General features: G+C 37.4%; 1 protein-coding gene across 2 annotated transcripts in view; it reads right to left on the reverse strand.

Moving 5' to 3' along the window:
* The window catches only part of LOC124172517 (gastrula zinc finger protein XlCGF57.1-like), a 44,061-nt gene that overhangs the window by 17,378 nt on the left and 312 nt on the right, over window positions 1-26,371 (reverse strand). The window contains exons 2-7 of one of the 2 annotated variants that reach the window (XM_046551956.1): window positions 25,841-25,945; window positions 23,384-24,240; window positions 21,769-21,894; window positions 14,312-14,479; window positions 9,941-10,060; window positions 5,428-5,500 (exon numbers count right to left, since the gene is read on the reverse strand). In XM_046551956.1, coding sequence (XP_046407912.1) covers window positions 5,428-5,500; window positions 9,941-10,060; window positions 14,312-14,479; window positions 21,769-21,894; window positions 23,384-23,407 — 511 coding nt within the window. In that variant the 5' untranslated portion in view covers window positions 23,408-24,240; window positions 25,841-25,945. Of the gene's footprint in view, window positions 1-5,427; window positions 5,501-7,573; window positions 7,828-9,940; window positions 10,061-14,311; window positions 14,480-21,768; window positions 21,895-23,383; window positions 24,241-25,840; window positions 25,946-26,371 lie in introns of those variants that run through there. The other variant, XM_046551958.1, reaches the window with a different exon arrangement.

Consider the following 26,371-nt stretch of genomic DNA (forward strand, 5'->3'; position numbering starts at 1 on the left):
AACAGAAACTTTTTTTATCAATAAATTTTTGAAGATTTCTCCATCTTCTTCGAAACTTGAAAACATGAAAAAAAACAGCAATTGATAGTGCAATAGGGGTGTGATACTTACCTCGATAGATCATATTCATTGTAAGATAAAAAGATCTTTTTATTTTCAATACAGCTGCCCTTGCGCCAATGAGAAGGGAGCTTGCACTGCGAGTGAAGTATAAAGATATCTCAACCCAGATCAGTACACACACCCATTGCGTCTGACAGTAACTGCTATGGAGGGGGACAGTTTTGAGAACCTTGAACTCTTGTGTGTTTTGTAGTTTTAAAAACTGTAACCTTCTTTGATAAAGTTTACAACTTTATTGAATCTTTACAAAAACAATTATGAAAGCTTAGAAAGACTTTATTTCAAAGATCTAAGGAAATTATTTTTGTCATTTTTTTATTTATTTCATTTGGGTGTCACGCCCCCCCTGGACTTTCTCCAAGCCCCCCAGGGGGGCGCGCCCCCCAGTTTGGGAACCCCTGTTGTACGAGCTTCATTCTCCTGTAATCATAAGTTCTGGGAGGTCATACTACTTCTTGAGGGAGGAAGTGGCCAACATTCCAAAAAAAATATTTAGACTGTAAAAAACACTAAGATATCATAGTATGTGGTCAGCCAGTTAAAAAGACGAGGCTCGCTTTCAAATCAATAGGTAAGGTTGTAAATATTATTTTACTACTTTTACCTAAATTTCTAATGATATAGAATGACTGAATGAATCATTGAAAGGGTGGAGCATCTGAGGAATTTCTCAATGCAAATGATTTCATGACGGTTACCTTTGACATTTGATAACGTACATTCCTGCGATGTCAATACATCTGGATATGAAATGTATCTGGCCTTTGGACAGAGATTAAAATGAATGAAGGATGTAATAGTGTACCACGGATGATGCAGTTTTTTATTAATATTAATTCTGCTCAAATAGTTCAAATAGCACGAAATTAGCAGTAGGTGACGGAGTACATTCACATGCTTAAGTGTTTCCTACTCTAAGAGCCAGTAGCATACACTTTAGTGAGGTAATGCATGCTCCAATATTGTTTAATCAGGACTCATGATTAAGATACAGATATAAGATAAAGAGCCATTTTTTCCCATGACCATGAATGAGTATTTTTTTAACGAAAGGAATGTCCGACTCACGATTTTTTTCATCAGGATCCTTGTCCATCATTAATGATTACTTTAAACTGAACAATGAGTCGCATGTATTAGCATGGCCTTTCTCTGTGGATGCTGACAATGAAAAATGGTACAAGCGAGATTTTTTGTAAACTTTATTTATTTTATTATTATTAAACTTTATTATTTTACTTCATGCAGTACACATGTAAAGATCGTCGTGCGATGATTATGGACCACTTAGCTTTAGAAAAAAATGATGCCTTTTTATCTCACAGGAATGGAGTTATGAATGAAAATAGTCGCCACGTGTTGCACGTTGCAGCACTTAAGGGGTTCACACCAAAATTTCAATTGCTCATACTTCATTAACTACTGACAATTGGAGGTTAAAATTGCACACAATTTCTAATTATACGAGAATGTATGACCATGGCAAGTTTCATAAAAATCCGAGTCGGTGGGTGTCATGAACTGGTGGATTTGAAATGGAATGACCCCGGGTCTTAGCTTGAGAGCCTGGGTGGTTCAGGATGGATTGGTTTCAAAAGCCATCAGAACAGACCAGTAACACAGAATGTTAAAATAATAAAAAGCTTGTCGTGTTTGCACAATGCATCCAACATTTTCATAAAATCCACTACTTCCCAACTCCATCCTAGGGCCTTATACAGTCGTCTTGTTTCACTGGCTGACCCAGTATTAAGGGTTGAATTCACTATGGATTAAGTCTAGCAAGCAATCACCATGAAGCCTGATTCATGAGTAAGCCTGTAAGAATATCTATTTCATTTTCTCACTTGGTCAATTCATAGACTTCACATGAAAAAGCTGAAAGTTGGCAAAGATACCCGATTCCAAGGTTGCCCACATGCATCCACTTTCCAGTTCCCTATCTCTTCCATTATAATTTACCTATTTTCAGAAGCAATCATCATAATAATATTTAAATTTGGAATACGTCCAGAGTGAATTTTCATAGAACTCAAAGTACTTAAAATGAGAATCAATGTAGAAAATTCCACTAGAACATCCTAATAAAAAATACTCAGAGCAGTTATAAGTAAAATCAACATCTAATTAATTCAAACTTCTCATATCCACCCCCAAAAACGGTGATGCCTTGTACTTCGCTTTACCACCTTTTACAATTTGGATGAAGCTATAACCTTGAAATCTTAGCTAACTTAGTGGCTTGGTCACCCACTGTCATTACTCTGCAGAACTACAACTGATACCCACAAGGTATTGAAGTTGAGTTTAGCCTATTTTCAGCCAAAAAAGTTTTTTTCCCTATCTCAGTTTTTCCATGAATAACTGCAAGGCATATTAAAGCAGAGTTGCCAAGAGCACAAAACAATGAATAGGTTGGGGTGTCTATCAAAGCAAAATTTAACCATCATTTCAAAACTGAAAAAAACCACTTGAGCTCATTTCAACATGTTCCATGTTAATTTTGTCTATGGGCACCACAATTGACATGGTGAATAAATGGAATATTATACTTAGTACTCTTCACATATGATTTACTGGGAAATTTTTTCTCTTACCCAGTCTTAAAGAAAAATTGTTAGGTAAAGTACACTGGAATTCCCATATGAATGCACATGACTGCATATATTGGTTACTATCACTGAAGCATGACGAAAATTTTACTAGATATTTGCCGACCTGATCACATCCTCAAGCAGAACAATAAATCATAAACTTCTGGAATGTATACATAGATGAAAAATGCAGATGCTACATCCTTCACTAGGGAAGTGTCCAAAAACCGGGTCTCAGAATTCAATCAAATATTCTTGTGTTATACATAGTCCATTGGGAGCTGTCCCTGAAACAGCCCCCATATGAGAGTTTATAACCAAATAGTTAAAACTTAAATGCAGTTAAACATTTACAGGTCAGGGTTCCCACTCTACCTGAATAATGCAATTCACGGCTTTTACCAGGTTTTCACGGTTATTTTTCAGGTTTTCACGGTCTCAATTTCGCTAAATTCACGGTCCGTTAATAAGCCAACAATAAGAAAATCACTGGCTGTATATCAACAGAAAATTAACGTACGCAGCAAACGCCGTGAATGTTAACGCCGCAATGAAAAGTGATATCTGTTATGACGTGATCTATCGTTTGAAAAATTCAGGGCCGGCTCAAGGACCAGCCCAATCGCGCTCTTGCCCGGACGCCGAATACCCTTCGGACCTTCTTCCGTCCGGACACCCGAGGTCCTTTTTTAATTCCTCGCCGAGAGATTGTTTTTTGCGCACGTTGTTATTACTGCACAGTAACCGAATGTCCCCCACCCCAATCTTTCTTTTTTAACGGAAAATATTTTATTTAAATTGTTTATAGAATATAATAAATTGATTCTTTCTTATTTAACGGAAAATATTTTTGAAAATTGTTTGTAGAACATAATAAATCGAAAAACAATTTCATACACCGTATTAGCACAAATCTTTTACGAACACGATTCTAAGACTACCCTCCTTTTTTGGAAAGCCACTAGGGGAAAATTTGTTTTTCCTAATAACGATACGATTATAAAATGAATGCGGAAAAACGATTAATGCTTCATTTTTTTGCTAGGTTGTCTATGTCCCAGGAAACGCAGGATTTTGGCGAGTAATTAAGATATTCATTAAAGGTTTCAAACAATATTTTAGATAATAACAGGAATAGTACTACTTTATCAAGACACATAGGTCATATTGTTGATTCGACCCATATCTCTTTCAAAATTCTGAAGGAAAACGCCACCTCACTAAAAAAATGTTTGCTCTCCACTCGGCATTTACACTGCTATTATGGGTTTCAGTCTGATGTAAAAATTCTTATCCATCAAACACCATTTCCAGTACACGTATTCACGAGAGCAATGTGCATTTTGTGCCTAAAACAACCGTATTCGCCGGCGCATTGACTGGTTATGAGATGGATGACGAAGGCCAAAAATAGTCTATTACTTGAATTGTTCCTGTCTAATGAATATATTTTTAATATAATTGAGGTAGTGTGTAAAGCGTGAACAATGTTGCGCTAATCGTCAGTGGCACGCCCACCTGGATCTTTGCCTTCATATCTCTACTTGTTTTCTCCAGGTAGCTCACTCTACCCCCACACCTACTGTCATGTGCTAGCGGACAACCCAAGGCGCTCTGCAATATATTCGTCTTCGGACCATGGCCCCTCCGAAAAAACTATTGAGAACTTTAAGAGATGGACTGAAAATAATTGAACATGAAGAAAAGAATCCGGGCTAGATGCGATTAACTGACCGCAAAAGTACGCCGGGATGGGCTGCTCTCGGGGAAAAGGGTCGAGGATTATCCCCACTAGGAAAGGTCATTAAGGGGAGGAAGCGACTACCTGGTCAGTCCCGAGCCGAAAAAAAAACTCCGCACGGGGCGAAAAAGAAAATCTCAAACCCTTCGTAGAGCCAAAAGCAACTTCCCGCGAAGGAGCTCGGCGCGAAAAGGTTAACGTTCAAATTTTTCGACACAGGCCATCTAGATTTAGTTCCGAAAGTGGTCGCTGCAGCCAGTTGGAAGCCTAATTGGATGGAAGGGGGACTAAGCAGTGACCGAGGGAGGGGAAACCAAGCCAGTGGAGGAAAGTAAACAAGCTGATGAGAAGTGGTGTCATATTTCAGGAGGGGGAGAGAAGAGGCCTGCGCTGGGGAAGATGTTTTTTTTCTTCGGGCAACATTCGTTCCCACGCTTTTCTGACCCATGCGACGATGCTCGCCACAACGAATAGAAGTGCGCTCGCTACGAACGAAGTTGAAAATTTCTGGGAAGGTATTAGTATCAAGATTGAGAGATTTGGTTTTAGGATGAAATTCACGGCTTTTTCCCGGTTTTTTCACGGTAGACGAAATTCACGGCTAATTCACGGTTTTAAGGTTTTCACGGTTGAGTGGGAACCCTGCAGGTCAAATACATTCATGTAAAAGAGCCACTCTGCAAAGGGTTAGCATGTTAAATGAGGTAGTCAAATGTTAAAAGAGCCCAGCTGTCCCGCAAAGGATTTGGGGTTGACACAAACGTTAAAAATTATGAACACTGAAGTTTATGGAAATATTGATGAATTCATCTGTAACATAAACAATACGAAAAATATACATAAAATATTTCATACTAGGTTTGCAAAAGTTGATTGAATTCTTAGATCCTGTTTTTAATACTCCCTTGTCAGAAATAATTACAAGTCTTTTCTGTGAAGAGATATTTTCAAGCACTGAAGAGCACTCACCCACAGCCTCCGTCATAGACTCCATGGCCATTGTGCAATTCAGAATCAGCTCTCCATTTTCCGTAACAGTAGGCTGAAAGTAAGCAGATTTCAGATTTACCAAAAAAATTGACAACTCTAAAATAATAAAAAAAATGAAGCAAAAATCTTGTATTCTTGTGACTCTGGCGAGAATACAAAAACAAATGAAGTGACAGAACCAAAACTAATCCTAAACACAGTTCAATCATACACTGTCCTAGATACTAAAATGCACACTCCCTTCGGGGGAAAAAGGGTGGGCCAAAAGAATAAACAAAATGCAAGGTTAAAATATTGTGGGGCAACAGGTCTTCTTCAGAGTTAGTTTTTCCATTCTTAAGTATATATGAGATTTCTTCGTGAATCTTCTTAACTGGGGGGAAGTCATGTGGGATAAGAGTGTTACTTATCGGCTCTCCATCATGGATGGGCATGACCTCCTCGGCTGGCTCCTGCAGCATCTTCATTAAACATGGGCTGAGAGAATATTTAATTCAAGGCGTCCTCGGTTGACCTTATTCCTCTTGGTCCGGGAAATCTACCATTCAGCTCTCCTATTACCTCTTCTTCGCCACTCTTCACCTCACGGTCTAACCTCCACGATTCTCTTCTCTTTCTACCTATCTTCAAACTGACACGCAAGACAAAATAAGCTGTTGGGCATAGCCTTTTGCGGCAACACAAAGCCACAGTCGATCTGTCTCCTGAAGCTGCAATTCGTCCTCATTTCCTCAACCAGAGAGTGTTAGTTTTCTGAGGTCGGGGCAACTGGAGGAAACTTAGGAAGGAGAATGGAATCCTCATCATGGGGAGGGGGGTTTCACGAAGCATGTTCTCACTTTGTAGTGAGAAGGGGTGCAGATTCCATCACCCTACATTCGGTGCTCACTGGTGTTGTTTGGAGTGAGGGGATTGGGAAAAATGTGGACATTTCACTGGTCACGTACACACCACGGAAATACCCCAAAATTGGGAAAACGGGGAATCGTGGGGGGAGGTGGAAACACTCAACACTCCATTCATTCTTCACCGTATACGCACACACACAGGACACTGAATCAGCTCTCCTTGCCTTTTGAACGCTAATGAGTCCACAATCAGCATCATTAAAGACAGAGATACACGTATATAGAAATAGCTTTGTGAGTTCACAGAAAAACAATGATTCCTATTTATAGCATTGATAAATATCTACACACCACCTCAGAATATACTCTTCTAGGATGTTCACATATTACAGCTTCTGTTATACATTTAAATGCGATAAATTGTACAATAATCAATCATAGTACTCGAAAAAGAAAAATCTCATGTTATCAAGAAAATGTAGGATAAGTCACAAGTAAAAGATCAATACTACAGTGTGAACGAATATTGGTCTCATGCCTCAATGTGACTGAGATTAAGGTGTAATTTGATATGCTTCAAGATATTGTTGCCCTTATTATTGTTTACTTTGACTAATTTTCTACACAAGCAAAATGTGTTTGCATTCGGTGAATTTTATCTACTAGATGTTTTTATCACTCATTTTACTATCTACTAGATGTTTTTATCACTCATTCTACTATCTATTAGATGTTTTTATCACACACACAAATTGATGCATATTGCACAAAATCTCATTTCTCTTATCTGGGAGTAAAACATGGTAATCAAGTATCCTAGGAGCAACAAATTCAGAAGCTCCGAAGAAAAATTACATCTACTTGTTTTTTTATTCTATCACAGATACTAGTTATTGATGTATAATTGTCAATTTATTATAGTGAATTCTACCTGAATGTGATGTTTAGTATCCTCATCTGGGGCCCTAGAACCAATTATAAAATAATCTTCAAAATTCATAGGAGGATACAGTAGCTCATAGGTAACATGTTAACCTAAACAGCATAACTCACTCTACTCCAAAATTCGACTATATTACCTCACACTTGTGTGTTCATGTATGCTGCAAATGTTTGTGCAAAAAGATTATTTATAATTATGATGAATTTCTTCATATGAACTTTTTTTTTCTTTGTTCGCTTGTACTGATTTTGTATATTACATACTCACTGACATGTCCTATATTTGTCCAAACAAATCACTGAACCAATATAAATATCATTATTTTGATGATTACCTGAATAGAGGCTTGGGACATGAGGTCATTTGTGGCCCCATCAGTGCTATCATTGTGCACATATCCTCCTCCATCATCACTAAACTGATCTGCTTTTACACAAGGGGACCACCATGTTTCCATGCCACTCTGATAGAAAGAGAATTAACACTTCCTTGACATGGGTTTTCACCAATTGGTACAAGAAGCAAAAAGATCACAACCAAAACATCAAATGTATGCACATATGAAAAATTCCCTGGATAGCTATTCAGACTACAGAGAGAGGAAGGCAGGATAAATTTATTGACCAACAAAATATGGGCCACCATGTTACTCTGCCTTTTCAACTAGGCATAGGAAAATCTTTCGAAGAATGAAGAACAAATTTATCAGCAATATTTTGAGACATCATGGTCTCATGACATCATACATTGGCAATCAAGAGTTTTTGTCAACATGCGCAGACAGAGTACAAAAATGCTGATTTCATCCACTAATGGTAATCATTACATTTTGCTTCAATCAAAGTTGAATATACATCATGCTCCATCAAAATCAGCGGAGAAATTCATGTTTGATAGATTTGGCTAGAAACTGCATCACCTTATTGCGTGACAATACAGCCAACCAGAACATACACAACAGGATTTATGATTCACCATGAAAGCTTTTTCTCATTTGGAACGATTTCACCAGGGAATCATGATACAAATCATTGGGGGTACCCAGCCACACTACGATCGGTTATCTATTGATCATGACATCACAATAACACAGGGTGAGAGTACCAAATGCTACAATAGGTAGCATGAATTTCACTTGTCTTCCTTCCATTTTGAAGGCACAATATGGAAGGAAAAGAATTTCAATATGACTCTTCACGGATGCGAGGCTTGGATGTTGAGCAGCATCAGAGAATTCTACAGTAGAAGCATTCTTAATATGGTGCAGCCAAAGAATGATGAAGATAAAATGGATCGACCATGCAAGTAACGAGGAAGTGCTAAGAAGAGCGGCAGAAAAGAGAATTCTACTGAAAACCCTTAGCAGAGCACAGAACTACTTATGTTAGTTGAAAACATAATGAGATACGATGGCCTGATGAAAACAGTCGTAGAAGGACTGGTGGAAGAATAGTTAAGGCTATAAAAGATGTAAAAGAGAAGAAATACGCCCCAATGAAAAGGTTAGCGGACAGGAAAGTTGCCTCAAAGATATCTTAGGACTTATGAAGATGATCCGTCCTTCTGTATTGTGGTGATTGGAAGACAGCATGGTGTTTCTATGCTCACATAAATGGGAAATGCCATGACGTCACAATCCTCAATGGGGAACATGCATGGAATTTGTTCATCATCCTAGTTAGTCTCATTGGATAGAAAATTTTCTCACGAGTCCAAATATATAAGCCAAAACTCTCCTAGTACTCCACAAACGTCAATAAATGCTAATTAAAAATGCTCGAATATCGCTTGAAGTCACGTGACCTGAAACGCCTTCTGACGTAATCGCACGGTACACCATTCACTTCGCTAAGAAATTAGAGTGTTAGAGGCTTGAATGCAAGATATTTAAAGTACAAATTGCAATTATTATCGCCAAATTTGCATTTGAGCCCTCGTAGATCGATTTTCTATCCACTTCCTCAGTCTATCATCAGTGGACGCCGTTCCGTAACGTCACGCTCCGATGACGTCGTGTTTTCAATCAGCCGATGAAGATCAATTTTTAAAGACTCATAACTCAGCTAAAAATCATTATTCATACGCGAAATTTTCGACGAGTACATTTGAGGTAGAGGCCTTCTTCTTCCAGTACTTTAAAAAAATTGTGCATGTTCCCCATTGCTCAGTGAGCAAAGGTGAGTGATCAGAGCAGCTCTATGCCCCCATTCTGTGCAGAACAATGAATCATTCATTTTGAATTTTTTCGTCAAGAACAACACATCTCTATGATAGTAAAAAAAACCTTTTGCGCCAATGGGCTAAAACTTTTGAGACTTTGATTACCTTAATCTCCCTTGAAAAAGAAACCAGAATTGGCCAGGAAACATTGGAGCCCCCGAAAAATTTGCAAAGGCAACATAGCCCAGAAGCTTTTTTTCAACTTACATGACTAACTGTGAAAGTTCTAATGAAGACTTACGACACATTTCAAGTTAACTTATTCACATTTGACAAAGTTAGGGTAAAGGTTTTCCTTTTCTAGCAATTGATACAGGAAGATTCTATTGAGGAAATACTCCTGTAATCATGTTCCAATTCCATATTTGATGAAGGTAGGGAAAAAGTATTGTTATTATCGTGAATGATATTGGAATAATACATGGAGGGCTAAATTTGTGTAACAGCAAAAATGTGCTTAAAAAAGCAAACGTGAACTTACCACGTCGTCAGTTGCCAATGGGTCTATAGCATTACTTGAAATTCCATCTGGATTCGGTGTTTTCACCACAGGATATTTACCTTCACTGAGAGGGTCTTCATTCTCTTCTTTCACAGTTACCTAGAAGATAATGCTGGGTGCCAATCAATGGGGGCAAAATAAAAATGTAAATAATTATAAATAATAACAATAAAGCCTCCTCTTTCACCTGGGACCACTCAACCTAGCTAAAATCATGCTTGCACAAGACTTTAGTGACAACCTAAAACGAAATGGCTGAAATGACCAGATTACTCTGTACACCTTGGTGTGGAATGCTTCTCAATGTGCTAGCCACAGTAAAAGAGGGTAAATTCTTCACCTTCCAACTCACATTATTCCATCCTGTAGAAGCTTTATTTATATTGCAATTTATAAGGCGTTATAGCTTGCATTAAAAATGTCCACAGCACAACAATAGGGACAGAGAGATTAGTGTTTTTCATTATTTTCAAAGGAGTGCAGTAAAACCCTCATTATCTGTGAATCCACTTAGTGACAGAATTATGTCTTCTGTGCTTCAATTCTGAATCATGAAAATAGTCTCGTATGGCCGTAACACACGGATCAAGAGTCATGACAAAAAAAATACTGTGTTGGTTTACTGGAATGGAAGAATTCATAGTGGTGACCAATCCCAGCATCTCAACTGGAAACCCATTACAAGCACTCAGCTAAGAGGAAGCCTTTGCAATGGATGAAGGTACTTTGCTAGGGTTTCTTTGATTGAGGCATGTGCACTAACACAATGCAAAGGAAACTGTGAGAGTTGAAGGGAGCTTGCAAAAGTTCCTTTGGTTGAGAGAGACGCATTCACTCTACATAAAGGAAACATGTTTCCCTCATGTTTACACTATTTGTAAAGTAATCTTTTGTAGATTCAATTACTAAATTAATAAGTTCATTTTGGTCCTTTATTGTACTTTCCCTGCTTATAAAAATATTATGAAAGGTTAATTAGGACAGGAGTCGTTTATCCGCCTCCAGACATAACTAATATCCACTACCAAGTTTTTCGACCATTTGTATGACCTCCAGCAAGGATCCCTCTTCCAAACCGTGTGCACTATTTGTAAATAGCAGTGTTTGAACGGAAAGTATGTTGTGGAAAACTCCCTCTATTTATCTTTCTTATTTGACTCACCGATGCTGATGACTTTCATGAAAATCGCATCCTCATGGAACGAATTAACCCATTAAATCCCAAGCATGTTAATAACTTAAAAATTCCAAATATTTTGATAAATTAGCGATAAAACAGACTTAAATAAGGCAAATTATCGATTTTTATATTTTTATTGTTTTTAGTTTGCCGTCGGTGAAACGTAGCGCATGCGCAACGTTGGGAGTTCCCCTGGTCAAATGAGTCATTTTGCCTTTTTTTCGGAACTCTTTTCTTTTTGCAAATACATAATTCTTTTTCATTATAACCCAAACATATAATTAACCAAAAATATTGATTAAACTTTGTATTGCTCATGAAATTTAGAAGAGCAATCAGTATGTAGATGAATATTGCACTTTTGGTAATCACTAATTTTCTGCCTGCTACAAACTCGGCATCTTCATCGTGAATGCTTTCGTCACGATCAATATTGTGGCCAACATTGTCTTTCCTTACTGCATTTCGCTAACTATTCATTCCGTAATGTCCTATATTATGGCAATTTTAGTTACTATAAGGGTAGTTGTCTAAATCGAAACTTGAAGCTTGTACGTGGTGGAAGGCTCCATATTATCAATAACAGACAATTTATATCACCTGCAAAGTATTTATAAAATTTATAGTATTTGACCGGTTTCGGCTGTTACACCGTTATAAAGTACAGAAAATATAAAGCAACCAGTCAAATAATAGGAATTTTTATATTTCGAAAGTATCAAAGTGTCTCCTATTGAAAAGCCAAGCCAACTCAAAGAATAACGCATTCTTTTAACCAATCATACAATCAAAACAACCTTACTTTCCCTTGGACAGTTCCTTTTGAGTGCAAGGATAGCAACTTGCGACTCTGTTATCTCTCACACTACAAGGGATTCTTTAGTCATAATTGGGAAAAATCCCATTTGAGACAAAAGTATCAGTAAAAAATAACTTGAAATTATATTCAAAATACAATAAGTGATACCTTGAAACTTCAATAACTTTTGCCAGGCCAACTACAACCCTTTCCACTAAACTCAAAGAGGTATCAGTTTTTTCAGATGGTCATCCATAGACAGAAAATTTTCCCAAGGAAGACATCATTCTCCACAAATTAACCCCAAATCTTGCTAGTTTTTCTCTTATAAACATTTTAACGGAATGGCGGCCAAAATATGGCATCATCTTCTCGCCAAAGATAATTTATGAGAAATTGCATCAAACCGTAGAAATATTTGGTTGAGCTCGCAAAGTATGGACGTATCTTAGAAAACTTATCCCCCTTGTCCAAGCTTCTGTTACCAACCAGGCATATGAACATTTTAGGTTCAACAAAACGCTTCAGGGACATCGTTTGACGCACAAGAGGAACGCCTTTATCAGCGTCCTTACTCCAGTAATATTTTGTAGCTAAGGTGTGATAACCACTAAACATCAGAACGGAAGAAATACCACACTACTGCAATATTTTCTGAGAATTTCACGCAGTATGATCACTGGCGATAGTGAGCAACTCAGGCTGCAAATATGGGTTCAGGTCATTTGGAGGGAACAATTGTTTAACAGACAACCACAGATATAGTAAAAGCAGGTGGAACAGAGCATTGCCCCTTCTAGATACCGTAATACCCATAAAGCCCTTTACCTGAGTCAATATACCAAGAGATATTTTTCTTGGAATCCCAGTTCATTCATCGTCACTCATAGTTCTCAAAAAATTCTTTCGAAATGGCCTGCGCCTTCATTTGGAGCCTTACCAGCTCATTATTGTCAGCTACCAGTGACCATGAATTTCTCAGAAAATACTGCGATAGTGTGATCCCTCTTATCTCTCCATTCATTTTGCTCACTCACCAACCCTCGCTATGCACGGAGACCCATTGGTGCCGGGATATCCCCGCCCAGCCTAACTATGCTTTTTACTCTCCCACTACCTTCCCTTTGAATCCTAGTCAACAACACCATGTAAATACGACTTTAAGATCTATTTGCTAACCCTCACATACTTACTTGCTTTTGGCATACTTGTCAACTGTGGTAAGCAGATCGTTCTTACCTTAGGATGCCAGTACATCTTGGAATTGCAGACGCCTACAGAAATCTGGACATTTTTCTGGACAACTCTATAGCAAAGTTTTTATGCACCTTTTAGTGTAGGAGGCAGTAAATTCCCACTATAGCGCAAGTAAACGCTGATTTAATCTTGCTCGATACGTGAAATTAAAAACATCTAACAGTCACAACTCGGCGAAAACTCACCACCTGCCAAACATCCTAGTAAGGACCCTTCAACACTTATGTAGATGTATATTTAGGACTAAAATACTGTACAATAGCCTAAAACTTACGTTTCACCATAAAAAGGTAACATATTCTTTCTTGATAAGCATTTCATTTTGCAGTCCAAAAAGAAACAATCTAAACGACTACCGCCGCGGCGCATCGTTTACCTAGATTACCGGGGTTCTCCCAACGTTGCGTGAACGCAACACTTCCTTTATTCTTAAATAATTTAAAAACCACTCAGTCAAATTCACCTAAATTGTTGCAATGGCCTAAAATACAAATGCATCATTGTATTTGCAGAGATATAATCATCAAGTGCCTCAAATTTAACATAATATGCAAACTTAGAAGATAGCCTAGAATAACGACTTACATATCAATGAAAAGGTCATTGCAAAAACAAAAGTTATTAAAATACTTCCGTAGAAAAATTTATAACGTTTTAGAAAGCATTGAACTACCCTTGTTTAAAATATTAACTACTTATCAACAACAAATAAGGAGAAAAAAAATCGCAAAGTTTGCGTTGCGTTCACGCAACGTTGGGATGAAATGGGTTAATATCTAACTAGCTGATACAAATACATAAACTGCTTGAGAAAATAAGGTCCACATAAAAATATACAAAATCACAGCACTATTAATTTTATTGATCCAACTAATAAAATTGACGTTATTTTTCAAGCGGCCTACTTTTCCTCTTATCCCTTTTTCAATAGGGTGCCGTCCTCTTTTTTCACCTCATGGCATCTGATCTCTCTAGTCACACAAGTGAAGGTGACTTCCCATAGAAAAGCATGCATTCACAATGGGCAAAGCCACTTTCTTATTACTACCGAGTAAATATCTACAACTTAGGGTCACTAAACTCAGGTTTCACGGTGGATGAGAATAAAACTTACCAACATATTACCTCCGGGTTGTTGGGAGTCTTCCACAGGAATGTATATTTCAGTCCTTTGGACTGAGCAAGTGAGATGAGAGGTGCCTTGCATCACATCTTGAATGAAGTCTTTTGTGTCAGCAGGAGTCCCCAACTCGTCATCAGCTGCATCACCCCCTTGGATACTCTGTGGAGAAAGTAACTGTGATAAACTATTCACCTCCTTCAAAGTCAACAATTGAAGCATACTCTTAATATTGATGAAAAAGGATTTTCAATGTGATATCCTGGCATTTGCATAAAAATTGACATGTATCTCTTAACAATAACTCAAAAGCTAAATAGCTGCTGAAACCAAATTAGGCAGGATGGTACTTGGGGTGCGGTCCAATGAATGCTACTTTCGCTGCCAGACGCTACCAACGGAAGTGCTCCGGAGCTCCCGTGCATAGGCGCTACAGGCACTACGAGAATTTCTTTTTGGACCGGTCAGGAGCAAGGTCAAAATGGCGGAAATGAACGAGAGCATGCAAACTGGGATTATGAAATTGAAGAGATGGTTTTAAATGCAAATTTAGGCAATTATGGTCATTGAATATTAATAAATATGTTCGAATACCATTTAAATGAATTTTATTTTCCAGCATCGAGGTTCCACAAAGTAAAGCAAGAAACTTTGAACCGTATTTCTCACACCTACCCGTGCCTACCCCTTCTAATTGAAACTCATTACCCTAGTAAAGGAAAAAGTAGGTACTCCACTGTTTTCTCACTTGAAACATATTAACTTATTATGGCTAAAAACTATTATAAAACATTAATCCATTCCATTTTTATCCTATTTCTCTTCAGATTTTAATTTATGGCATGAGTTGATGTGTCGATATATGTTCTACCAATCCTTTCTTATAGTACATGTCTCTTTTAATAATTTTTTGTTGCCTTTTGAATGTAAAGGTTGCTTCCAGAGACATTTGAGTTCATTTTGGGGGAGATACGAGAATATCTGCTGAGATACAGTGCTTACTATATATTTATTTAAATCACTATTAAATTTACATCTATTTACTATGTGAGTCTACTCCGTTACTTTGCAGTCACATTTAGAGAAAGAAGGCGTCCACATTCTTCGTTCAACAACTGCAATGTTAGTAAGCTCTCCATTGCCTCAGTGAATTCCCTTCGAATTTCCGCCAAAAAATGACTCGCTCCTCCGCTAACCCAAGTTTTCAGGGGAGCGTCTGGAGCAAGGCGGGAAACGGGTGTGACGTTTTCTGTGATGTCACACCTTAACCTGTAGCGCTCCGTAGCAAATAACGGACTGCCTGGGAGCTTGTCGTGGCGCTACGAAGCATTGGTAGCATTCAACCGACCGCACCCTTGGTATACTAAATAAGATCAAGCAAGCAAAGATTGGTTTGCTTTCGCTGAATGTTAGTTTTCACGTCTACCGCTAGAGGCCCATAGATATAGAAGGCCTCCAATCAAGGCATGTTCCAAAATTCACCGGCAGAATTGTCAATTGCTTGAATTTTATCTGGCATAATATCTGTCCGTATTATGTCACTCAGATGGTATCTTTAATAATAAAAAGGATGTATGAACTATAAGTGCTTCCTTCCTCTCATCTATACACCAATCATAGATTTTTGCAATCGGTCCATGAAATTTCATCTCCTCATTTCAGAAGTTTTGATCATTATGGAAACATCTGCTAACAGCTGTTGCTATCTGGAATACAGGATATGGACTTTGCACATCATATTCTCACAATCCAAAAAATATCTTGATCTGCTATTTTAACATAGAAGGTTAGAAACAAAACTGTGTACATTGTATACAATTTTATATGTACATTGCATACAATTTTATACAATGCATGAAAATGTGTAAATTGTATACAATTGTGTAAAGCCAAACTTGTGGACAATGTACACATTTTGTACGCAAATTGTATAGAGTTTTAAACAGGAAATCCTGTATACGTTCTATACAAAATTTTCATTGGGGGTTGTATCACTTATTATTGTTTTCGTACTGTTGATGAAGCAAGCTCGTGATCCACATATTAAGCTCGAATTTTAATTTCTATCCAATTTGTTTAACTAGTTAAATATTCCTCACTTATGCTACGGTTATTTAATTTAAAAAAGTAGATATCATTTTATTTTTGGCTATTATTCCATTTCTCAATATTTGATTAGTACTTTAACCTCATAAAAACAATTAAACACCACAATGCACACGTTTTCTGGGTTGCAATACCAAGGGGGCGTTCCGACTCACGCATCAACGCATGACCTTGATGCAGCTGTTCCGAAATTGCATCAAGACATTGATGCACTTACGCTGATGCATTATTAGGATCGACTTGATGCAATATGAGCAGGAAGTCTTCTGCCATTTAAAATACCCGCAAGACCCTTAAAGAAAGTTGTGGCATTAAAAAATCGATAAAGATACAGATTTCAGTATAAAGGGCAACTTCGATTGGTGAAAATATTTAATGAGTATTAATAAAATATGCATTAGCACTCAATCATGGTTATTTATTGCTAATCCGGAATACGTCAACTTAATTTTTTATCCCCAAAAATGACAGCAGTTTGCTGACAAAACTCTCTCGGGCTATACTGGCTGGAATCCACAAGAGAGTTTTATTGACAATCATCACTGGAAAACCTCAAGTCATAGATCAAGGGTGGTTTATCCGAGATGAAGCCATAATTTAATGTTATCTTTAGGGCTGTATTCTTGGGTGGGCAGCGCACTGATGATACGGGTAGTGAGTAGTGGCAATAGCCAAGCATATTATCGGAAAAAACAGTAGAAGATGAGTTATGACCCAGCACACTAATGATGCAGGTAATGGGTAGTGGGAAAAGCCAAGCATGTTATCGGAAAGAACAGTACAAAATTAGTCATGACCGTACGTCACATGTGCATGGCATGACTCATCCTTTGCTTGGTAGACCTACTCCCCCACCCCCAGCAAAGCTGGTAATCCATCACTTTGCATTTGTACTTCGACCAGTAACCTTGCACATTGCCTCCCTTGATCGCTTCCTGTACATTGACTTTGCACCTTTTGGACTTCCTTAACCCCGATTTTGACCTGGCACCCGTGTGGACATTCTATTGGAGTACACTCTCCTACATGAAGGGAGACCATTTATTAGGGAACAAAATACACCAGTAAATGATGAACTGCATTTCTTCATTACACCATGGGTTATGTAACCCCATATTGGGGTGATTCGTGGACAGCTTCCAACATATTAAAATATCAAAAGTTAGATTTGAATCTAAAATCTGATTTACTTGATGAGATATGATTTATTAGTACTAGGATTTACCGTAAAATATAAGGCAAGTTCACTACAATGCATGTATAAAACATAAGTGGGAATAAAAACGGCTTCTTTTGAGATAAGAATACTTGCTTCAGTCATTAGAAAGTTTGAATGGAATGGGTTACCCTGCCAGTTAACACCAGTGCATAAGCCTAGCCAAAGGAAAGGGAATCCTGCGGAAAAGTCACTGTACTTTCAATAAACAGCCCCACTGGGAATCTACGCTCCTACATTGAAGGAGGACAGCTCACTGCAGGGAAAAGAGTTGAGCATTGCCACTCGTAACGCTAGAGCTTCAGGTCGCTTGCACCCCCACGCCCCTCCCTTGCAGTGAAGGCATGAAAGTAGGCAACTAGCCAAAGTACCAATAAAAGTAGTATAAACATGGCCTACACTGTTTGCTCGTAGCCCATACACGCCCACTTCCTTTTGTGCACTATTTAATGCTAAAATGTGCCGGTTACTAACAAGCATCTATGTGAGGCATTTGACTCCTATATGATTGGTAGATTCTGAATATCACAGGTATTTTATGTCATCACATGAATGACAGCATACGCATGACACATTATCCGCCACCAAGGTGCCCCATGTGCCCGCAGAAGGGCTAATAAGGTTTAGTTTATTGGTCCCAGTATTTTACATAGTTAAACATAAGAAAAGAAAACAACAACACACATGTACAACATAAAAAGGAAAGACAGCTTGTTTTAAGATAAGAAACCTTGTTCGAGTAATTAGTAACTCTGAATCGAATAAAAAACCTTTAAAGCTGTGCAGAAAGCAAAACGTCCTATCATTTACAATTATAAATGTTTAGATTTTTACCTACTATCTCCTTCATCCATTAAACCTTTTACTGCCAGCCCATTTCAAGTGGGATGTACAGAGACTTCCAAGGCTCTTTTCCAGATTCAGCAACATTTCAGATTTAAAAATATTTCACCTACTTAACCCTCGAGCGCCCACGGTTGCGTATATGCAACCGAAGTTACAATGTCGCGAATACAGTCCCTGACGCCACAACGTAATTCTTATCGGCTAATGAAACTACTACATTGTGCGTAAGTGTTCTATCTACATGTTCCAATGATTTCTTTCGGCAACCAGTCGAGCACACGGCAGAAAAGGTGGCAGACATAGCTCGCGGTGCAGTCTACGCTCAATATGGATGTACGCTTCGTGTAAGTAGAAGTCTAATTTTTATTCCTTGTATTTTCCGGCACATATTTTGCAATACTTTGTTGACAGATACTATAATGATACTAACTATATCATTTTTTGGCAAATTAATGACTATATGTTCAAAATAATTGGTCTTGATTCATGCGGTTGCGTATACGCAACCACGGGCGGTAATGGTAGCGATTAGAATTTTTCTCAAATATCGGCGATTTTTTAAATTATTATGTCATCGTGCAGTTTTTAATATAAGTTTCACAGCTATGATGTATATATTTGTTTAAATGTTTAACACAACAAAGAAATATTTTTGTGCATATATTGGGAAGTAAATTATTTATAGGTTCTCCCCAATTATTGATGGATTATTTACTTCATACATTTCTTATGATCTTTTGAAAAATGAGTATTATTGATTTGCATTATTAAAGACAAAGACGAGTATCATTATGCATTAATTATAAATTTCAGTGATATTACATTGAAAGAAGCTCTTGATATCCTTGAAGCTGATGATATTGATGGTGATTTAGATGCCATTTACATAGAACCACCGGAATGAAACATCGCGTCTGATGAAGATTCCGCAGAAGAAGATGACGCCGGCAAAGTTGACAATTTATCTGGTCGACAATTGGGTGCAGGTGCTGAGGTTGTTTTCCGCAGGATATCTGGCAACCTTTTACCTGATATTGGGACTGTGCCTGCCGTCTTTTGTGGAGAGCAGAATTACACATCCGCAACGCCGAGTGAGTCAACTACTGCACATAATTTGTCTTTGAGTGACAGAAGAAACATTTACAAAAAGAAAAGAAAATGTGTTCATAATCAAGAGGACGTTGTTTGGGAGGAAAAAGACAAGTTATTTCCTGCCCCCTTTTCCGGAACAAAATTACTCTGAGTTTAGTAATAAATCATGCGTAGAAATGTTTGAATTATTTTTTGATAGTGATATTTTGGAACATTTAGTGACCGAGAGCAATAAATATGCGCTCTTCCTAAATTTGCCACATCAAAATATCGAGAAAGATGAGCTCAAAGTTTATCTTGGAATTCTTTTGCTTTCGAGTTATCAACATTTACCCAACAAGAGAATGTTTTGGGAAGAAAGCGGTGATACCCATTGTGAAATGGTTGCTGGGACTATGCGACGTAATCGCTTCCTAGAAATATGTAGATTCCTGCATTGTGCGGATAACAATAGTCCAATTACAGGTGACAAAATGTGGAAATTGCGCCCTATTCTAGAGAAGTTTAGCCTAAATTGCCGCAAACATTTTAGACCGGTACGAGAAATTGATTATGACGAGAGCATGATTGCATATTATGGCCGACATTCTTGTAAGCAATTTATTCGCGGAAAACCTATCCGTTTCGGGTACAAGATGTGGTGTCTGAATACAAAAACTGGCTATCTAATTGATTTCGATGTGTATCAAGGTAAGAATCCTTTTGGGAATAATGAATATGAAACAGAGTTTGGGAAATGTGCTGCACCGATGATGGTAATGCTAGACCGTTTATCTGAGCAAGCAAAAGGCCTGCCTATTAGTCTATATTTTGACAACCTTTTTACTAGTGTTCCTCTCCTACAAAAACTAAAAAACCGGGGATAAGGTGGTACGGGAACTCTAAGAGAAAATAGAATCCCTAAAGACTGCCCATTACCATCCAAGGGTGAAATGAAAACGATGATTCGGGGAAGTTATGCATATCGTTGTGAGACAAACTCGGGCGTAATCGTGTGCAAGTGGGTAGATAATTCAATTGTTACTGTTGCTTCAACGTGCCATGGTATTCACCCTGCAGAAAAAGTGAAACGCTGGTGCAAAAAACTTGGTAAACGCATTGCAATACAACGGCCACACATGATTCGAGAGTACAATACTTTCATGGGAGGGACTGATAGAATGGACGATAATATAAGCAATTGCCGAATCGCTATCAGAGGGAAAAAATGGTACTGGCCAATTCTAACTTGGATCATTGATGCTGCGGTCCAGAATGCATGGGTTTCAATGCGGCATTCAGGGCAGGCTTTGACGCAAGTTCAATTTAGGAGAAGCATTGTCCAACATTACCTTCTGAAATATGTCCAGCCTTGCCAGAAAGGAAAACGAGGGAATGTAAGAAATAGAGCCGCTACAGAAGAACTGCGATTTGACTCGATTGGCCATTTTGTAATCGTGAATAGTGATAAGAGAAGACGTAAATGTGCAGGAGAATTTTGTAAGACAATATGTCAAACATCTTGCAAGAAGTGCAATGTCGGTTTGTGCGTGTATTGTTTTGAAAAGTACCACCTTTTTGTGAAGAGTTCTTAGAAATTATATGTATTTTGTACCATTAGAATTAATTACTGGTTTATTTTATGAACAATTTGAAAATATTTGTGGCACAAATATATATATATATATAAATGCTGCAATTAGTTTGTATGGTTCAAATTTATTTAATAAAAAATAAATATTTACAACTGGTATATGCTGCCTATTTTAGATTATGGCGTTTGACACTCGCTGACATGGGGAACGCCCACGGTTGCGTATACGCAACCCATATTTATGACAAAATAATGTTATTAATCATTAAAAATTCTATGTATTCCATCGCATGAAGTCTATTTAAATAGAAATGACTCAAAATTAATACATTTATACGAAAAAAAATCTCTGGGCGTTCGAGGGTTAATTTTATTTAATACATCTAGCCTTTTTTTCCAATCCTTAAGATATAATTACATCTAATAACCATAGATACATTATGGAGGTTTATAAAAATTACAGCCATGGAAAAGGCCACAATCACAAAAAAGAAGTGAAATGATTCGGGCAAATAAATCGGCCCCCTGCAGTTTTTTCTCAAACAGAGAGAGCCGATATATCGACCTGCTGGCAGTAAAAGGGTTAATTTAATTCCATAACAAGAATTCTATACATACCTGGGCATTCTCTTCCAGAGATGGTTCCTTCTTTGCCCCAATCAGTGTCCACTCCACATCTTCCACCATGGCTCCTGTGCCCTGAGTTTCCACCTTTTCCCCTTGGGAAGCAGTTAAGGTTATGGGCTGACACATAATGCCAAATCATCATCATAGATGGTTGAGATACAAAAGAAAGAAATGCTTTTGAGAATTTATCTCACAAATAAAATTAAAGTTCATTAAAGATGGATACTTCATCCATGCTACCCTACAAGAATCCTCAAAGTGAGTAATATCAAGATTTTATAATGTTTATGCTTATGTTCATTAAATTTACTACTTTATTACAGACTTAAAACCTCTTCTTTGCATTGCACGCCCCTTCAAAAGCCACGTAATGAATCTCAGGGCAATGGTTTCTGGAAATGTAAAACTCCAGATGTAATACTATTTGTAATAGGGCATTCTATTCAGAGCACAAATTTAATAACACACATTCATGAAAAATTAATATGGTCAATACAGGAGAATAATTTCCATTGTTTTGGTTTATAAGTGAGTATATCAAACATTGTGACATATAAAAATAAGTTACTCAGACTAGATATAATGGGAGGCAATTCCAAGTTAATGAAAAAAGTTATCTATAAAATAACTCCTTATAGGACAAAAGATGCTTTATATCAATGGGAAAATATGAAGGTTTATTTTCCCCAACTAGAGGTACTTGAGGTGTTTTTACTTCCAGGGACTAAATAAAAAGTTTATAATGTATATTGAAGTGGAATGTCATTAGTTTTAGCAGAAATAACTGAATCCTTAACAACGTATTTGCTCAAAAGGTATACAACAGTGCTTTCAAGGATGTTAAATTGTTTCAGGTGTAAATGAAAATATATCCATGATAAGTATAAAAAACAAATGATAACCTCACCACTTTAAAGTATAACTCCACTACTGACCATGGTTTCATCACTGTCATTTTCACTTCTCATAACCTTGAAAACTGACTGATGTGTTATACTACAGGAAGCATAAAAACCAGTGATGGATGAAGCGAGAAAGAAATAGTAGAATAGTACAGGCACAGAAAGCATTCCACAAAAAATAAAAATTCCCTCAAAGCTGAGAACAAAAATACAGAAGTAAGGAAAAAATTCATCAGACACTACATATGGAACATATTTATAAATGGTAGTAAGGTTTCAAATTTGACAACTGCAGAGAAGTCAAAAGGGGAAGCTTTGGAAATGTGTTGCTCCCAAAGAATGTTGACGATACAAACTTTCACTAAGTAACAAGTAGGCATGAAGGAGTGGGAGAAAAGATGTCTTCCAAAAACCTTAACTTAATCGGCCATATCATGAGATATGACCTTACAAGAACAATCGACAGACAAAGAGGAGGAGAGGTGGACAGAAAGAAGGGGAAAAATGGCTGTAAATGTATTTTATATGTCAGGTTATTAAGGATAGACAAAAGGAAGAACATACACATGAAAAAATAAGCAGATGTGAGACAAGAATTGAGGAATCTATGAAAAGAATTTTAATGAATATGGATTTATGATGACAACATAGTTCATATGCAATTCAGGTTCCACAGACAATAAATTCTACATAAATAGTATTACCTGATTAGAAGAGTCTTGATGCATCTGTTTACTTGTGGCAGCATCAGAGCAATCATTCACCACATATCCTTCTTCATCATCGCTAATCTCATCATTTTTTACAGAAGAGCCCTTGTACGTTAATGGATCACTCTATTGGAAAGAGGAACACACTTTGATACACATTTTAATCCATTGGTGCACAAGCAAAAGTGATCATGAATGAAGCTTGAAATACAGGATTTCTGTAGTAAACAAGAACATAATCCCTGATGAACTATTCTGGCCTCTTTGTAGAAAATATATTTACTTAATCAACCAACAACATTTGGCCAATTAAGTTCTCATTCCTTCAAAACAATCTAATGAAATTGTTGGAAAGACGAAGGCACATCTTTATTGGGATAATCTTGAGAGTGAGTAGCTCTTAAAATTGTGGAATTCCTCTTTCATTATAACTTATTTTAAAAAAGGAGCAAAGCAAAGAACACTGATTTCTAAAAATATTATAAAAATCTAAGAATAAGCAAAATATGAATATTACATTAACAGTGGAAGGGTTTAGAGACTATGAGCTGCAGCAGAAAATTGAGTCAAAGTAAATGAAAATCAGTTTATGTCACTTACAGTTGGTCTTTTTGCAATCTACTTGCACTGCTATCCTCCAACACCCCATTCAAAAATGGTAAAGCAGGACAAATCCGTAGTCCTTGTTATAAATTCCTGTTCACTTCCAGCAAAAAATACAAATATTCTCGATCCTGTGAACATCAATCTCTCATAAGGAATGAGTTATTTTATGGGATCTGGCTAGCAGCTGCATCATGATTTATTTATTTAATCCAGTCCAAAAACAGCACGAGGCCAATTACAGAGGACTAAAATAACAGGAGAAAAAATTTAATAATATGAAGCAATGTAACCAATAATGAACAAAAAAATATTCAACAGTATTAACAAAAAAATAACAAAGAATTGTAAATTTCATCGGGTGGTGTAAGGAATAGGGAAAAATTATGATAGTGATGGTGCAAGATGGATGAAAAAAAGGATCAAAATTTGGAACATAACATTTAGCATAGGAGTTAATGGAAAAAGGAAGTCTGAATAGAAAAGAAAGTTTAGAAACAGAAAGGCAGGGGGTGAAACAGTGAAATAGGTCACTCGACCTCGTCGTTCGTGAAGGAACACGAGGCGCAAAAAAAGAAAGGTCAGATGATCTGTATTTGTCATAAGTGATATTTAAGAAGAGTCTCTGGACATTGAGGATATGGTGATCAGCTAAAGTAGCAATGCCAAGAGAGGATTCAATCTTATTGAGGGAGAAGTTACGAAAAGGCAAGTGGCGGTAGCGGACATTAGAAAGGAAAAAATTCAAAGTGCGTTCTATGAGCTATAATGAAGAAGGTGGGGTCGTAGACCAGATTTGACTGCAGTAATCTAGGAACGAAGAGACACAGGAAAGGAAGAAGGTGCGTAGAGTAATCAAATCCAACACCTCACTGTGGCAATACATCATTCCCACCAATGACATAGCATGGGTGGAAATGGATTTTAAATGTTCACGGAAGAGCAGATTAGAGTAAAACATAACCGCTAAATCCTTCTAAGAGGTGACTGAAGGAATTTGATTTCCAGATAATCGGTAATTAATACTCAGGATAGACTTTCGTAGGGTGAATGGTAGGATTGTAGACTTGGCTGGATTAATTTTCAGACTCCAAATCTCAGACCATTGGTCTATGGCATCAAGAGCCTTCTGCAGAGCAAGGCATTCTCTTGGGGAATCAATCTGTTTAAAATTTCTGCAGTCATCCGTGTATATTAATATTTTACAATTGGTGGAGGAGACTATGTTAACCAGATCATCTATGTAAAAAGCAAACAGTAAAGGTCCGAGGACACTCCCTTGTGGGACTCCATATGGTGCCATCAAAGAACATGACCCAGTTACTATAGTGTGTTGTAGCCGGTCCTGAAGGAAAGATGATAAGATAGAAATAAAATTGCCATGGACTTAATACCGATTCTCTAATTTCAAGAGCAGTAATGACATCATGGTAATTCTGTCAGACAGTATCAAATTTAACAGTACTCAGTAAAACTCTCAATTCTTTACCCCCCTTCTGCTCTGTGGTGATCGGAAGTAAAAACTGTGTTTCTATGATCATAAAAATAATGACTTCTCAGTGATGTGATGACAGTGCACTCACTTGCTCAGTATACAAATGTGAGCTGTTAGTTTAGCAAAAAACAGAAAAACTGTTCATTACAATAAATCATTCAATTTTAATGATTCATTCATGAAATATATTCTGTAGTTGATCATTATTGATCAAGTGAGGGAGAATGCTTTACGTTTCTGCTGTGAAGTGCTGGTAATATTCCACAAAGAAATGACACTGTGTGTTGAAAAACACAACTACGCAAGTTCAATAAGGGGAAAAACAGTACTGTACAAGGCAAGAGTACACTCACCAAGTCATCACCGGCCAATGGGTCTGGGATATCAGTGGAAGTTCCTGTGGGATCTGATGTGTACAGCTCAGGATAATTCCCTTCATTCTCATCTTTCACTTGAAACTGGAAGATAGTAATGGGCTTCACTCAATTAAAGAAAAAATGATAATTATCTCATTCGATGATAAAAAAATCCTCTTCTCCTTAACACCACTCCAGCTGGCCAATGTACTAATGATATTCTTGCCACTCACAGATCAAACTCCAGAATATCAATGCTCAACAAGGGAGGGGGAGTTATGTCACAAAGAGCGTGCGGTTTGAATAAGAGTCTTGGCCACTTACAGCAGAGGCAAAAACAGCTGGAACGATAGATCGAGGTTCCACTGTACATTGAATTGTTTTCATCTTTTCCTTACCCAGGCTAATAAAGAGGTGCCACAACAAGCTGGATACTTCATTGAATTAAAGGAGGAAGATGGGTTAAAACAAAAAGAGGGCAATAATGAGACACATCCCAGTTATAACCAAGACAAATGGATTGAACAG

The sequence above is a fragment of the Ischnura elegans genome, assembly GCF_921293095.1.
Source record: "Ischnura elegans chromosome 13 unlocalized genomic scaffold, ioIscEleg1.1 SUPER_13_unloc_1, whole genome shotgun sequence".
In the NCBI taxonomy this organism is placed as follows: Eukaryota; Metazoa; Arthropoda; class Insecta; order Odonata; family Coenagrionidae; genus Ischnura; species Ischnura elegans.